Source organism: Bos grunniens, chromosome 27, assembly GCF_055505025.1.
Source record: "Bos grunniens cultivar Pamir isolate PY7600 chromosome 27, Bosgru_T2T1.0, whole genome shotgun sequence".
Classification (NCBI taxonomy): Eukaryota; Metazoa; Chordata; class Mammalia; order Artiodactyla; family Bovidae; genus Bos; species Bos grunniens.
This window is the reverse complement of record NC_141191.1, coordinates 28,244,121-28,261,182: the sequence shown is the minus strand read 5'-3', so window position 1 is coordinate 28,261,182 and position 17,062 is coordinate 28,244,121. Positions and strand designations below refer to the sequence as shown.

Below are 17,062 nucleotides of genomic sequence, written 5' to 3'. Positions count from 1 at the left end.
ACAACATGGTAAATGTATTAAATGCACACTTAAAAAAATCATTAACATTTCAAATTGGTATAGATGCTTTACATACTTCAAAACTATAACATACCAAAAAGCATTGAGTTGTACCTCAAGAAAGCTACTTTAAAAAGAATCCAATAGACTTGAGGGCACAGTGATAACTAGAGATCACTTAGGTCCATGAGTTTAGATTGGAGAGTAAAGCAAATTATTGTGACATCCCAAGGTTCAGCTGTGAAGGCAATTTGTAACGATGTTCACTGTTACACTGCATCACACTTCTCAAGCTCTGATAAATTTATAATGAAGCCTAGGCCCATGACAACTGTTTAAAATGAGGTGAGAAGAGGTATCCAACAAGATGGCACACATCCTCAACAGGCCACATACAACTTTTTAAAGTACTCTAAATGAGTGAATTTCAAACACCAACATAAGACAATGCCTGCCATGGAAATGGACATAAAACAGACACTGCTGACAGGTCTGTGTATTTTAAGTGTTAACTTCCAACCCTTCTTGTTTATGAAGCACAATTCCGGCTGCACAGCAATGGCAATATTAGGGTTTCCACAGCTGGCAGCAGTAGCCAGAGATGGTTTATTCCACCTCTGCTCAGGGTCCTTGCCTCCAGGCCAGTCTTGTTTCCTGTGTTTCTTCATATTTTTACTAAATTAAGACTGTTAACTGTCAATGTGGCTGCACTTGATTTACATTCCAAAATTAAAAACAAATCTGAAAAATAACTAGACAGTTGGATTATCAGCCCCCTCTTCCATTAGCATGGAAAACGGAGAAAGTTTAGCACAGCAGTTACAAACGTGAGTGGAGGTAAAGGACAGGCTAGATATTCAGCTGTCGGGTTAAAGAATGGATGGGGTTTCCAGTCATGTGGATTAATGAGATAACAGATAACCTGAAGGCAAGTCTGGGTTTGGGCTATTTTTTAGCCTAACTTGAGTGTTTTTACTATAAAACCAAAATACACTGTATTTACTTTAGAAGATTTGACTAACCCCCCGATAAAGGTTCAGTGTTACCACTTAATTCAGTCTGGGCATGTTTTTCCATAAAATTATCAAACTAGCTAAAGCACAGTCCAAAACTGGAAAAAAAAAATAAATGGATTTAAAAATCACTTCAAGTCATTTGGGGAAAAGACTTAGTACTCATAACTGAGACAGACAGTAACCAAGACAGACAAACAACAAGAAGAGACGCTCTAAACACGGACAAGTGGTTTATAATACTGTGAACAAACCTACAAAGAGGGACTTACTGGAATGAGGCTTACGTTTCTCAATCATGGAAAACAAGACATTACAACACGGAACCTTCCCCCAAAGGAATGCGAAGGAAAGATTTTAAGGGAAGCCTGGACGAATGACATAGGAGAAAATTTTGTAATGGTTATGAGTGCCGTATGTTTTTAATTCACCAATTAGAAAAGATGATGGTGAAAAAGATCATACTAGGTTGGGTCACAGAGATGTGTCAGCTTCACGATTAAGTATGTTGTCCTGAACGGGCCCATGTTCTCTGTAAAGAGAAGAAAGAAAACCTGCTCCACGGTCCTGCACCAAACTTTATCGTGGGCATCTGTCCTGGACAAAGAGACTTAAATCATTTGTCATTGCCACCAGGAAAAATGAAGCCACATTCCACGGACTAAGCAAACAGCAAGACGTTGTATGAAGCAGGCAGAACTAAGACACGGGAGGCTTCCTGCTAGTTGTAGTTGTAAACCTGCCCTTCCTGGCTGGGCCATCCATCCTTTCTGGTCTCAGCTGTCTGAACAGGACAGTTTCTAAGGTACCAAAAACTCTAATACAATACTTTTTATAAAAGTTAAAAATATCGAGAAACAGATCAACCAGCACTTTAATAGATGCTCTAAATCCACAAGTCAACCTCTTAGCAGAAGAAAGCTCAGGTTTAAAACTCCACCAGTAAATATTCAAATGTGGATATGAGAGTTGGACGATGAAAAAGGCTCAGTGCAGAAGAACTGATGCTTTCAAACTGTGGTGCTGGAGAAGACTCTGGACGGGACTCCTTGGACGGCAAGGATATTGAACCAGCTGCAAGACACTGATGCTGGGAAAGACTGAAGGCGGGAGGAGATGGGGATGACAGAGGATGAGATGGTTGGATGGCACCACCGACTCAATGGACATGATTTTGAGTATACTCCAGGAGTTGGTGATGGACAGGAAGGTCTGGCATGCTGCAGTCTATGAGGTCGCAAAGAGACGGACATGACTGAGCAACTGAACTGAACCCTCGGCACTGAGAAAAAATGAAATGATGCTTGCTATACTCTTACTAAGGCAAAGAAACAATTTGTGACTATGATCATTTAAACATCTAAAAAATAAACTCTTGTTAGAAAAAAAACCCACTATAAAAACCTTACAGTTTTTCAGACAGTCAGTAACATGTTTCAACACAGAGGAGAGATAAAGTGAGGAGAAGGAAAGCCCACTTTGTGAACAAGCTTCAACTGCTGTTATTTCCTTTGTAAGACAATGAAAAAAAAACAACCTGGATTAAGAAGATGTGGTACGTCCATGCAACGGAATACTACTCAGCTACAAAAAGAATGCAACAATGCCATCTGCAGCAACAGGGATGGACCTAGAGATTATCATATTAAGTGAAGTAAAGCAGAGAGAGAAAGACGAATACCATATGGTATCACTTTCCTGTGGAATCTGAAATACAACACAAATGAACTTAACTGCGAAACAGAATCAGACTCAGAGACTAGACTTGTGGTTGCCAAGGTGAGGGGCAAGGGGGAAGGAATGGATTGGGAAATCGGGATTAGCAGATGCAAACTATTATATACAGACTGAATAAACAACACAGACCTACTGTATAGCACAGGGAACTATATTCACTATCTTGTGCTAAGCCATAATGGAAAAAAAAAATGTACATGTATGTATAACAATCACAGTGCTATACAGCAGAAATTAAGACAACATTATAAATCAACTACACATAAATAAATTCTTAAATTAAAAAAAAATTTTTAATAAAAAAAATTAAAAAAGAAAAGATGCCACCTGGCTAGAATGAAAGGAAACACTGTCTAAATAGAAATCCATTTTAAGTTTAAAATTTGGTTATACTGAGAAGATTCTGACTGTATCTGTATAATGTAAAATTCACAAAACCATTTTTCTATCAAAATTTTTAGTTATATACCGTGCCTCAGCATTTACAACTGAAGGAAATAATTACATTTTGTTCTGTGGGAGAGGAACAGAGGTAGCAGTTATTCTGACCAGGAGGTCCCTAGTCCAAATCCAGAAAATCCTAAACTCTCTGGACTTCCTGGATTCTCAGATGTTCCTGTACACTTTCATGAAAAACCAACAAAATGAGCAAACTGTTCTTCTGAGTGCACGTGTTTTCCAAAGCTGAAAACCCTTTCAAGACTGTGTCACGACGACACCCATATGCCAAGTAAACAGTCTCCCTCAGAAACTCTTTCCCTTGGGTCTCCAAGTCACGAGGAAGGGTCCCTCCTGCAGCCCCCCTCACCACAGGGTCGCTGGGCCTCCAGGCGCCGAGAAACAGCTGGGAGGACACCTGCAGGACCCACAGCCCAAGTTCACATACACCGACCCTCCGAGAAGTATTCCAACACTCCTGGCAGCTGTACTCACACCTCATTCACAGCCGCTTAAGTCAACCGTCTGGAGAAGGATGGAGCCAGGCTCTTCAAGGAGACGCCTCACCTGGATCAGGCCTTGGCACCCAGAACTAAATTCTGCTTTCTACCACCTTCTCTTGGGTTGATTCCCCTTAAACTGCTTTTGGTTTTTGTTTTTTTTTTTAAATACCAAAGGGAGGGGAAAAAATCTTACTAAATTAAAGCTGGTAAAAAGTCTTAAAAATATGGCAAACAAAATGCTTACAAACCAAAGACAGGTTATCTCTACTCAATTGTAGTTGCCTATCCTTTATTATCAGAGAAGGCAATGGTACCCCACTCCAGGACTCTTGCCTGGCAAATCCTATGGACGGAGGAGCCTGGTAAGCTGCAGTCCATGGGGTCCCTAGGAGTCGGACACGACTGAGCAACTTCACTTTCACTTTTCACTTTCGTGCATTGGAGAAGGAAATCCTTTATTATGCACCACAATGCTGAATGTCTACTGGGGAAGCAGTATATGCAAATTTTAAATCAATCAGAATAAAGACTACAACCTTTTTTTAAAGTCACATACCTTTTAAAAATATATTTTTAGGCAGCCCTGACTAGGGATGGAGCTCGTGCCTGCTGCATTGGGAACACAGAGTCTTCACCAATGGACAGCCAGGGAAGCCCTTAAAAGCCACATAAGTTAAAAACCTCACGTGTTAAGGAAAGCCAAGATTTTGATCTATTCTTGACTTGGGGTTAGCCACTGAGAATATAATGGGGGCTGAAGTAAACTGCATACCACCATGGGATGTGATTGGGCTGAATTAAAATAAAATCCCCAGCATCAGGTTATCTTGAGCATTACAGTAAGGGCTAGAGACGAGCAAAGTGTTATTTAATAGTCTGCACATCTAACCACAATTTTAGGCAAAATCTCTTTATGCGGCTAATTAGAGTCCGTTCCTCTTAGATCAAGTAGTCATATCCCTTCCATTTGCTTTCCTGTCCAAAGAGACTCTATTACTTTCCCTTCACCTCATACGGAAACCCCCGAAGATGAACATCATTCGTACTTACATTCAAAGCATTCTTGGCAGCTTCTGCTTCTGAGCGACTGTCAAAACTGACAAAACCTACGGGCTAAGGAAAGAAAGAGAAATATGAAGAAAAAAATATCAGGGGATATCTCTGTTTCTGGGTCAAAGGTGACATCAAACCAAAGAGCTCAGATAAAGAAATGACCGCAGGCAATGGGTAGAAATCAGAAAGCCAGTCCAGAAGAATCATGACTCAGTGGCTTAGCCAAATTTCTAACATGGATCAAAGGGATGGTGAGGGTGGTTCTTCAAGGGACAGCTGGAGATTTAGAGAATCATTTAAAAAAAAAAGTCTAGAAGGGGCTGGAAGGTGAGCAGCAGTGAACCAGGGAACAGAGGAAAACTTGGGTGGAGAGGCTCTACTGTCCTACATCGAACTCACTGTACCTCAGCATCTTCATCGTTTAAAATGCAAAGAGAACCGAATCACCTTTTGGTACACTGTAAGTGCAAGGAATATAATGACACAGTGATAAAAGCCCTGTAGTCTCACTGCACGATCAAAATTATATAATGAACATTTTAATCTCAAATCCCAAGGGATGTTTTTTAAAAGTTCTGTGTTTAATTAGGTGTGCAAACCATACTGTTCCAACTCAACAGAGGGCTTCTAATTGCTTTGGACTCAGTATCTTTGAGTCCAGAAGGATGGTTGCAACAGCTTATTCCTGATGAACCAGAGAATACCGTACTGAGACGAAAAGTGACCCAAAGTGAGACGCCGGTTGCTCAGGGTTAAAAAAAGCACACAGCTAAAAAATTTCAAGGCACTTGAAGCTGCTATCAGGGTCACTGATTCCTACCTCCATTCTGCACCTGTGCCTGTTATGCGCCATTCTAGACTTAAGACTCTGCATGTGGTTATTAAGGGTTTGAGAGACAACCTGATTCTTTACCATCAACTTCTCATACTGACTGTGAATGAAAAGTCTGACTATTTAACTGTATTAACAACAACAAAAAAAAAAAAACAGGAAAGAATTGGCAGTAAAAGTGAATCTGGACAATAATTTCTTTTGAAGATACAGATCAATCCTAATATAACCATGCTGGAAGCATTATATTTGCCTTCCTTGAGGCTAGTCTCAGACACTCTAGCTGGAGGCTTTGGAATTAGGAATCATTTTCTTCTGCTAATTCCTGATTTCACCCTTAATTTTAGAGCAATAAAAAAAATTAAATCTTAATGGAAATTTAAAAAAAGGACGTTGAGCCCTTGTGACATTCCTGAAGAAAGTCAATCAAAACTTATTCTAGAAGCGATCATTCATGTGCAAGTTTGAAATGCTTACCTGCTTAGATGTGAGCTTTATAAGAGAACCTTCGTAGCCCTGAAAATAAAGAACCGGATTTAGATCACAAAAAAAATATGCCAGGGAAAAGAGCAATTGCAATACCATCTAGCTCAAGTGACAATGAGTCCTTTATGACCAATGACTAACTCTTCCTACAAATGTCTGTTAACTATAAAACAAGTTTTATACACACACACACGATGTATATGCCCAAGTATGTATATATGTGCTGTATGCTTAGTCGTGTCCGATTCTTTGCAACCCCCTGGACTGTAGCCCAACAGGCTTCTCTGTCCATGGAATTTTCCAGGCAAGAGTATTGGAGTGGGTTGCCATTTCCTACTCCTGGGGATCTTCCTGACCCAAGGATGGAGCCCAAGTCTCCTGCATCTCCTGCATTGTCAGGTGGGAAGCCCATCAGTTCAGTTCAGTTCAGTCGGTCAGTCGTGTCCGACCCTTTGCGACCCCATGAACCGCAGCACGCCAGGCCTCCCTGTCCATCACCAACTCCCGGAGTTCACTCAGACTCACGTCCATCGAGTCAGTGATGCCATCCAGCCATCTCATCCTCTCTCGTCCCCTTCTCCTCCTGCCCCCAATCCCTCCCAGCATCAGAGTCTCTTCCAATGAGTCAACTCTTCGCATGAGGTGGCCAGAGTACTGGAGTTTCAGCTTTAGCATCATTCCTTCCAAAGAAATCCCAGGGCTGATCTCCTTGTAGTCCAAGGGAAGCCCATACTTGGGCCTAAAAGAGATCAAGCCCTGAAACTCACTCTCTTATGTTTCTTTTCTATGTTCTTATAAAATTGGGAAACAGTAGGAAAACGGTATCTATGTCAACAGCAGGTCTTTTTCTTTTTATATATAGGATAAAAGCCACTCCACTCCAGTATTCTTCCATGGAAATTCCATGGACAGAGGAGCCTGGCAGGCCACAGTCCATGGGGTCTCAAAGAGTTGGACACAAATCAAGCGACTGCACACGCAGCACAGGATAAGAAAGGTGGTAAGAGTATGTGATGACTTGTTCACACTGAAAAATATATTGGCAATAAAACAACACAAAACACTGATAATGTACTTAGTAGAACTTGTCAATGAAAATTTCAAAATTGCCTGGAAAAGTTAAACAGGCAGTAATGCTAAATTCTTTTATTTTGCTTATTTATTGCAGCCATCTGTTTTCATGCTGGTATTAGGACTGGGAGATGCAAAAATTCCCTGTTGGATTTTACTCCAGCTCATCCTCAAGGAAGATGGAAACACTCCCTTTCACTCCCTTTCTGATCCCTCCTGGTTCCCCAGGATGAAGATAACAAAGTCTGCTTATTTCTGAAAGTAATCAAAGGCAGGTGGCTTGCACTGATAGATGACACAGGAGAAGGGAAAAAAAAAAAAACACCACTTGACATGACTGACCACAGCACATATTGGTCCAGACAAAGATTTGCAGACGAGGGTCAGCCACCAGGGACTTTAATTAAAAAAGGGTTGTAGGAATGTACCAGGGTCCTGACTTTCGCGTTGGGGTTTCTGGGCAGCATGTTTCAATTGATTCACCCTCCTATCTTCCCAGCAGAGAACTATGTTACCAATTAGCTACTGTAAACATTTTACCTCAAAGGCCTTGAGCTCTTCTGGCCCAAGGGGTCATGATTCACAGCCCTGCCTCTTGCTTTTTCAAGGTGCTCTCGCTCTCTGAAAAACGCACAGGTTTAAAGACCCTGAAGGCCTCAGAGGCAGAGGACAAATGGGTATTTCACTCAAGTAAAAGACCACTTGTAGGGATATACTGTCCTCTCAAGTCACAGAAATCAGAAGCTGCATCACACGGTAGTTTAGAATAAGAATGGCAGAGTCAAACTGCTCGGGTTTGATCCTGGCCCTGCCACTTATGATGTGTGTGAACTTGAGCAAAATGTATTCAACTGCTCCAAGTTTCATTTTCTTTCTTTAGCGGGGGAAAAAATGAGGCTAACCCACTTTAAAGGACTGGGATGAGAATTAAGTGAGATAATTCCTAAGGGACTTACTACTAGGTCTCTCCATATGCACACAGAAACACGGCTGTTGTGTTCATTAAGAGGAATGGTTAGCTTAAAAAGTCCTCATCCTACAAAACTGTACAAACTGCAATCCTGCAGAAGAAATGGGAAATTCTGCCAAGCTGGCACTCTTCCCATAGCACCTTCTCTTTCTTCCCCACTTCCTCTAGCCAACCCCTCGGCTAACCTGTTTCCCTCTGTAACATCATCATTATCGTTGCATTAAAAGGAGAGCTGTCTTTTATTAACTAGCGCGAAGCTCCTGTAAAGCACAGGGAGCTCTGTGATGATCCAGAGGGGTGTGACGGGAAGATGAGGTTCAAGAGGGAGGGGATATACGTATATATAATGTCGATTCTCAATGCTATACAGTAGAAACTAACAACACTGTAAAGCAATTATATTCCAATTAAAAAAAAAAAAAAAAACAGCAGAAAAACGGAGAGCTGTCAGAATGGAGTTATGTCCATTATCACCTTGTGCCTTTGGGGCACATAAACTAGACTGTTTTATCTCTGTTGGTTTTCACTGACCGCCCCCTCAACCCCCGTTCTTCTCTCCAACCCAGCTGTTTTCAGCTGTCACATTTACTCTCTCTCCCTAAGAAGCTAGAACCTGTCCTGCCTCTGTGGCTCGGATCTTGCTTCCATCAGAATGGATCTTTAACCAGCAATCAAGACGGTCCATCACTCAGTCCTAAGTGTGGCCCTGGCCAGACACTGCTGCTGACATGTTCTCAGCCGACGGGACCAGCTCAGACACAGGCCCTGAATCTGCCCTGACGTGCAGGATCGCTCCTTGAGGGCCAAGGCCTCCAGCCCACACTATGCCCAATCCCAGCTGTCCCTGACCCTCCAAAGGCTAACTTTCAAGGTTTCTCTGTGCAGCACGGTTATTTCAGCCTTAGTTCAATTTTCCTGTTAAATTTTCAATCCCCACAACATTAACGATCTCTAAAGTAAATTTATCTTGATAATCACAATGGACAGACAACTTGTATTAAATATTTCACCAGGTGGCACAGTGGTAAAGAATCTGCTGGGCAACATAGGAGACATAAGGGATGCAGGTTCGGTCCCTGGGTTTGGAAGAAGGAAGGGCAACCCACTCTGGTATTCTTGCCGGAAAGTTCCATGGGCAGAGGAGCCTGGTGGGCTATAGTCCATAGGGTTGCGAAGAGTTAGACACACTGAGATACTAAGCACTCACAAAGCACCAGGGAAGACGTCCCTCAACTCTTGCCAAGCAGTTCTTTAAAATTCTGTTCTACTGTTTCAGCAACGCTGGACATTTTGCCAACGAAAAAATAATGGTTTTAGGTTCCTTGTCAGGTTCATAAAAGCTTATTTAACCTATTATGTCTCCTAGGAATTGTATGAACAGCAGTATTTCAGCTAATAAGGAACCTCCTAGGGGTAGGGCTTGACATACTTCTGCGTTTGAGATAATACATGGTAAGTCACTGATGGTATCTGGGGTGATCTGTACTCAAAATACCCTCAATTGGCAGAGAATACACAGGGAGGAAACTGAGGCTGTTTTAAATTAGGACAGATTAGCTTCTCGAGATTAGCGGCTGGGAGGACAAAAGGCCATTTCAGTATATCCAAAGTGAGACTGTATATTAGAACTGAGTTGTTAAATCTTCTTACTCACTAACCACTTTAAAAAATAGGCGTTTCTCAAACAGTTCATCTCTTTCTCCAGACAGACCCACTTTCTGTCTCCTTTTATGATTTCTAAAAGATAGAAAAGGTACCTTAAATGGTCTGAAAAGCAGATATAGCTCCCGAGGTTTGATGTCCAGAGGGAGACCGCTGACAAAGAGAGTCCGGACCTGGAAAATAAATATAAGAAGTGATCAAGGAGGGGACAGTCACAGAACAGCTCACTTGAAATCCAAAAAAACATGTTTCTTCAGATATTCCACAACTCCTACCTAATTCGTGCTCTTTTTATGACACAGTGACTAATGTTAAGATGCTCTTAAGCCAACTCTTAAATAGTTCTGTGTGAATTATCAGAGTGGATCACTTCTAGCCAATGTAAATTTACAAAGTGACCTCTCTTTTCCTTGCCATTGCCTGGTTCTAAGACTGTGAGGGGAAGAGAGGGTCCATAATTAAAATGTTAGCTTAAGGGGGGGGAAAAAAGTGTCATGAGGACAGTAAATCTACCACCCCTCTGCTGTGAACAAAGGAATACACATGTGGTTCAAAAACACAATTGAAAAAACAATTTAACGTAAATTATTTTTAATTGCAGGATAATTGCTTTACAATATTGTGTTGGTTTCTGCCAAACATCAACATGAATCAGCCATAGTTATATGTATGTCCCCTCGCTCTTGAACCTCTGGGAAAAAAAGTTTTTCTATATTTTTTTATTTTTAAAATTTCCTATCCTTGCCTTGTGGCATGTGGGATCTTAAGTTCCCTGACCAGGGAATCAAACCCAGGGCCCCTGCATTGGAGGTATGAAATTTTAACCACTGGACTGCCAGGGAAGTCCCAAAACAATTTTTGTTTCCTTCTGCTTGTCTTGTCATTGCTTCCTTCATCGGCATTAATAGTTACAGCAATTTTAGTAAGTGAAGAAGTTTATTGAACAACTGAAATGCATCTACGTATCAACAGTAGCCAAATGACTAGCCCTGTATCTGTTCAGTTCCGGAAAAGCATGGCAGGTGTGGCCCACCTATACATGCCCATAAGGCCCAGGGTACAAAATATGTACTTAATGTGCGCCGAAACACAGAACGCAGGGCAAATTTCCAGCTGGGAGGATCAGAGTATGTTTACTCAGAGTATGCTGGTGTCTGCATGGAATGTCCTTCAAGACAGGTAGGAATTTACCACATAGGTATATAAAGGCTGAAGTGGGCAAAAGCACAGGCAGAAAAAAAGCATCAACCAGTTAATGAAGAGGGGGATAGCAGAGTGCATTCTGGGAGAAGGGCCAGCCGCAACTGAACGGGAAATGGGGGCTCAAACCACAGAGACAGCAAGTCATCAGCACAGGAATATGGTCTTAACTCAACTGGCAAGTGGTCCAAACATGGTCCACAGCCTTGTCTAACTCAGTGAAACTACGGCGTGCCGTGTAGGGCCACCCAAGACGGACGGGTCTTGGCGGAGAGTTCTGACAAAACGTGGTCCCCTGGAGAACGGAACGGCAAACCACTTCAGTATTTTTGCCTTGAGAACCCCATGAATCGCAAGTAGTCACCACTGAATTATCATCACCACAATTTGTTTCTACTTAGTGTGTTTTTAAAAACTTTATTTGAAACTTACTAAGACATACATATACACATTTTTTACCTTTAAAAAAGTTTTGGAAGAATTTTATTGGGGTATACTTGATTTACAATGTTGGGTTAGCTTCTGCTGTACATCAAAGTGAATCAGTTATATACATACATATATCCACTGCTTTTGATTCTTTTCTCATACAGGCCATTACCGAGTATTGAGGAGAGTTTCCTGTGCTATTATTGAGTCAGTTATCTATCAGTTATCTATTTTTTATTTTATCACTTCTTATAGTAGTGTGTATATGTCAATCCCGATCTCCCTATTTATCCTTCCCACCCGCTTTCCCTCTTGGTAACCATAGGTTTGTTTTCTAGATCTGTGACTGTTTTATAAATAAGTTCGTTTGTACCATTTTTTAGATTCTACGTAAGTGATACACAATACTTGTCTTTCTCTGACTAAACTCTGTATGAAAAAGGTACATATATACAACAGAATATTACTCAGCCACGAAAAAAAGGAAAGAAATAATGTCTGTTTTGCGAGCCTTTACTCTGTCCCCTAACTCCCCTAGCTTTGAGCTACGTCACTGCCATCAAATCACATAACTACCATATCTTTCTCTGTGGTGAAAACATGTAAGATCTACTCTCAGTAACCTTCAAGTACACCTATAATACAGTACCGTGCATTAGGTTCTCCAAAATTTATTCAATTTCTAACTGAAGTGTGTAACCTTAGACCAACATCTCCCCATTTTCCTCACCCTCCAGTTCCAGGTACTAACCACTCCATTCTGTCTTTATGAGTTCAATTTCACTTTCACATTTTCTATTCCTCTTGTCTACTCAAGCTGATATGCCATGATTGAGTTCCTCACTAGAAGTCAAGTTGCTGCTGATGCTGCCAAGTCGCTTCAGTCGTGTCTGACTCTGTGCGACCCCATAGACGGCAGCCCACCAGGCTCCTCTGTCCCTGGGATTCTCCAGGCAAGAATACTGGAGTGGTTTGCCATTTCCTTCTCCAATGCATGAATGTGAAAACTGAAAGTGAGTTACTACTCAAAGGAAAAAACCAGTGCTTAATTGTAAACCATGCACAAGTATGGAAGATTTTTCCTCTGTGAGAAATAGGAGAATATTTTCTAGAATCCTAACACTTTCCATTGATTCTGGCTTGAAGAACCACAAAGCAGCAAGCAGGACCCTTTTGCTGATCCACCAAAGTATATGGAAAAATGTCCTGCCATTTACATGAAGGTGTATAATAAACATTATGATGAAGTAAACAGTCATGGAATCATGAATGCCTATCATTTATTTATATTTTAAACAGCTTTACTGAAATATAATTGACATATAACTAAACATCTTATTTACAAGTTTTGACATTATGTTTAACCTATGAAACCAATATTGTTTTCATAACAATCAAGATAATGAACAAACTCACCACACCCCTGTGATGTTTCCTTGTTTCATGCTCTCTAATCTTCCTTCAGTCTTCATCCTTAGGCAATCACTCATCTGTCACTATAGACGAGTATGCGTGTTCTGAAGTTTTATACGAATGGAGCCATAAAGTATGTGCCCTTTTTTGTCCAACTTCTTTTACTTTAACGTAATTATTTTGAGATTCATCTACGTTGCTGCACATCTCAAAAGGCTATTTTTGTTTCTGAGCAGTATTCGGTGGTACGAATACATCACAGTTCATTTATCCATTCACTATAAGACATACAAGTTATCTCTAGTTTCTGGTTTTTACAAACAAAATGACTATGAAAATTCAGGTATCAGTGTGTACAAGTCTTTGTATGGACCTATGCTTTCTTTTTGGATAATTAGCTAGAAATGGAATAGCTACATGATATGGTAGGAATATGGTTAAAACATTTTTTAAAAATGCTTTTTAAAAAAAGGGCTTCCCTGATAGCTCAGTTGGTAAAGAATCCAACTGCGATGCAGGAGACTTGGATTCTATCCCTGGGTTGGGAAGATCTGCTGGAGCAGGGATAGGATAACCACCTCCAGTATTCTTGGGCTTCCCTTGTGGCTCAGCTGGTAAAGAATCCACCTGCAATGCAGGAGACTTTGGTTCTATCCCTGGGTTGGGAAGATCCCCTGGAGAAGGGAAAGGCGACCCACTCCAGTATTCTGGCCTGGAGAATTCCATGGACTGTATAGTCCATGGGGTTGCAAAGAGTCGGACACACTGAGCGACTTTCAGTTTCAAACTTTTAAGAAACTACCCTCTTCAATTCCTTGTTTTGTGGTCTAGAACAAGATAAATATTGAATGTAAAACAGATGTATATTCTGTCGCTGTTGTGTATAGTGTTTTATAAATTTCAATCAAGGTCAAGTTTGTTGTTCAATATACCTTTTGTCTCTCCCTTCTCTCTCAACTTTGCCAGTGATAAACACTCTTTCCAAAGAAATGGGTTTTTTGTTTATTTTTTTCTTGCCTATGCAGCACGTGGGATCTTACTTCCCTGACTGAGGATCGAACCTGTGCCTTCTGCAGTGGAAGTACAGAGTCTTGGCCACTGGATTGCCAGGGGAGTACTCTAAAGAACTTTCTTTATCAAAGCTGCTAAGACTGAATTACTGACAACTGCCAAAAACACGGTCAAAGGGATCCTGCTACCCCGTGTGGCCTCCCTGCGACCCACACCCCCTCCCCACATTCCAGAAAGTGAACACCATCTGTTCTACTTGGCTGCCCTGGCCAGGACAACCTGGACAGAGGGAATTCCAGACTCCACTCATTCATATTTTGTTCAGTGCCCATTGTGACTGGCACTATGCCGGGTGCTGACCGAATTATTATAGAGATTGCCATGGAAATAATGATAAGCAGATGCTGTGTTTTAAACACTGGAGCACCGTTTGTCCAGCTGGGAAGCTTAGCCATGTGATAGGTATCAGTTAGGACCTGGGAGTTAACTCAGGAAACGAGCTACCATTTATAGCACCATTCTAAAGAAAGAGGCTTTAGAAAGTTGCAAACAATTTATCCCCCCCCCCCAAAAAAAAAAACCTGGAAATCTGGGAGTTATCAACAAAATACTGCTTGATATAAATTAAGGTTTATCTACACCCATTGAATATATTACTATGCAACCAATAAAAAACATGTTCAGGGAAAAAGTACATTCAGTTTTATTCTATAAAGCAAAAAGCCAACACATGTATGTATACAAAAGGGAGTAAAAATACCTTATAGGATATATATGCTTAACAAGCAATTTGGGGGTAGGGGGGTGGTGGCGGTTGCACTCTGTGGCAAGTGGGATCTTAGTTCTGGGACCAGGGGTCAAACTCATGCCCTCTGCAATGGAAGCGCGGAGTCTTAACCTCTGGACCACGGGGGAAGTCCTAATAAATGATTTTACTGTTTTTTATGAGCTTATTTATATTTTCTATCTTTCTATAATAAGCAACTCTTATAGTTTATTGTTAGGTTGACAATAGCCTAGATTGTTTTTTATTACTTTGCTCTATATTTAGAAAACCATATATAATATGTCAAAATTTGTATCAATAAAAATTGCAAAGTTCATAGAGAAAACTTTAAGTATTTCAAAAATTAGAAGATTAACTTAATATTTCAACAGCAAAGGATTATACATTAAAAAAACAAACAAACAAAAAGTGACCTCCTATTAGGCAGAAGTTCGCCACTCACTCAAGCCACTTGCTTTTCATTGTTGTTCATCAAATTAGAGGCAACTAAGATGTCTGGCATTTTATTTACACATGGACATAAATTACATTTCCTAGAGGTCAGTGAAGCCCATTATTTTCTCAGAAACCTGCCAAGATACCACTCACTGAAAAGCTGATCCCTCCTCTGATGGGACAGATAGACTGAGTAGGAGAAATAGATCTTAAATACCTAGGTTATGGAATTATGACAACAATTAAAGGTCTTTTAAATCCAAATTTTGGAATCGATGTGCTCTGAATCCTTTCTAGACCTCCCCAGACTAAGAAACTTCATTAAGTTAAAAACAAAAACTTAATGAGTCGGGTGAGTGTCTAATTCATACTTGTCTACGGTGACTGGAACCTAGAGTCATGGGGATGCTTTAAACATTTTAGGGACTTCCCTGGTGGTCCAGTTTCCCGCTCCCAGTGCAGGGGCCCAGGTTCGATCCCTGGTCAGGGAGCTAGATCCCACCTGCCGCAACTAAGACCCAGTGCAGCCAAATAAACAGGTAAAAGTAAATATTTAAAAAAATAAAAATAAAAAAAGATTTCAGTTTCTCTACTTTTCTTACCACCACTCATTTTATCTGAGTCATTAAACACAAAGCATTTTTAAGTTTTGCCTTTGCTGTGTGCCTACGTAGATCACCAAGGTTAGATATGATACTTGCTTGCAGGGAGCTTAACTGTCACGGCAACAAGAGAAAGCTTAGCTCATTCAGAGCAACCAATTAGAACCCAGTGAGCTCGAAGTTTAAAAGACATGTAAATCCACGATCAAATACGCAATAAAAGTGCCCCCAAAGAACAAGTGAATGACGCCGCGTGAACTCTGTGGCAGGTCAGTCATTTTCCAGGTTGGCCCTTAATTCAACAGCATTGTCTATGGACACAGATGTGCCTGGCACTCCGCCTTTGGCACTGCGGATGTTTACTTTATCAGACACACGGGGAAACACATTTCTTCGTCAAGGACACAACATGCCTCATAGACGTTCGAGACGTGAAGCTGTTGACAGCTCTATCCCAAAGGGACGCTAATGGATTCTGTGGATGTACCTCCAACTTCACTTCTCCCCCAACAGGACTGAAAGAACAAACGCCAGGAGAAATCATCCTGTCAGTAAGAGCCAGGGCCTTCTTGACTCAGCCCTGACCAACCATTCCTGTGGAGCCCACAGTCAGATTCCGGATGAAACTCACTGTGTGTTCTGAAATGGCACTGCCAGCTTCCATGAGGACACAGAAGCCACATTTCAGTGACTGACTTCCAATTTAATAAATTCAAGAAGTACAGTCATTGTGTGAGTCTTGGGCTTTCTTGGATAGAAAGGCCCTTCCTTTAATAAAGAACACACGTTATCTTATAAGATAATTACCCACAGGTAATCTAGACATTGGGCTCCCCAGGTGGCTCAGTGGTAAAGACCCACCTGCCAATGCAGGAGACTCGAGTTTGATCCTGGGTCGGGAAGAGCCCCTGGAGAAGGAAATAGCAACCCACTCCAGTATTTTTGCTTGAGAAACCCCAAGGACAGAGGAGCCTGGCAGGTTACAGTCCATGGGGTTGCAAAGAGACAATGACATAGCAACTAAACAACAACAACAAAATCTAGACATTAAAATAAAAACCAACAGACAAATGCTTATTAATTTCAATACACAGTAGAGAATAGTCATGCACACTTTTCAGCAGTCACATCCAATAAACACTGTGTCCAAAGACTATGGCATTTTCTGTGTAAGTTTTAATTGTTTATAAAAAAAGATTTTCGTCATCATCTCCAGCTGCTCTGAGCTGACCTCTCGAGGTTCCTCTTACATTCATAGGATTGGGAAAGGCAACTTTTCATTTTCTGATGACTCACAAATAACTGTGTATAATCTCTCATCTGAAACATTCTAAAACCCACAGGACTGCTTCAATGATCATCTATCATCTGCAAACTTTCTCTCCACCTATCCAAGTTCTCACACAGACAGACTCCAAAA

General features: G+C 41.1%; 1 protein-coding gene across 40 annotated transcripts in view; it reads right to left on the bottom strand.

The window, feature by feature from the left end:
- Positions 1 to 17,062, bottom strand: part of RBPMS (RNA binding protein, mRNA processing factor) — a 253,392-nt gene that overhangs the window by 111,098 nt on the left and 125,232 nt on the right. For 39 of the 40 annotated variants that reach the window (XR_015156417.1, XR_015156416.1, XR_015156434.1 and 36 more), the window contains 3 exons: positions 9,861 to 9,938; positions 6,054 to 6,092; positions 4,742 to 4,804 (listed from right to left, as the gene is read on the bottom strand). Coding sequence is in view for 12 of the 40 variants with exons in the window: in XM_086380896.1 (XP_086237022.1) it covers positions 4,742 to 4,804; positions 6,054 to 6,092; positions 9,861 to 9,938 (180 nt within the window). In the remaining 28 variants the exon portion in view is untranslated. Of the gene's footprint in view, positions 1 to 4,024; positions 4,176 to 4,741; positions 4,805 to 6,053; positions 6,093 to 9,860; positions 9,939 to 17,062 lie in introns of those variants that run through there. The other variant, XM_086380900.1, reaches the window with a different exon arrangement.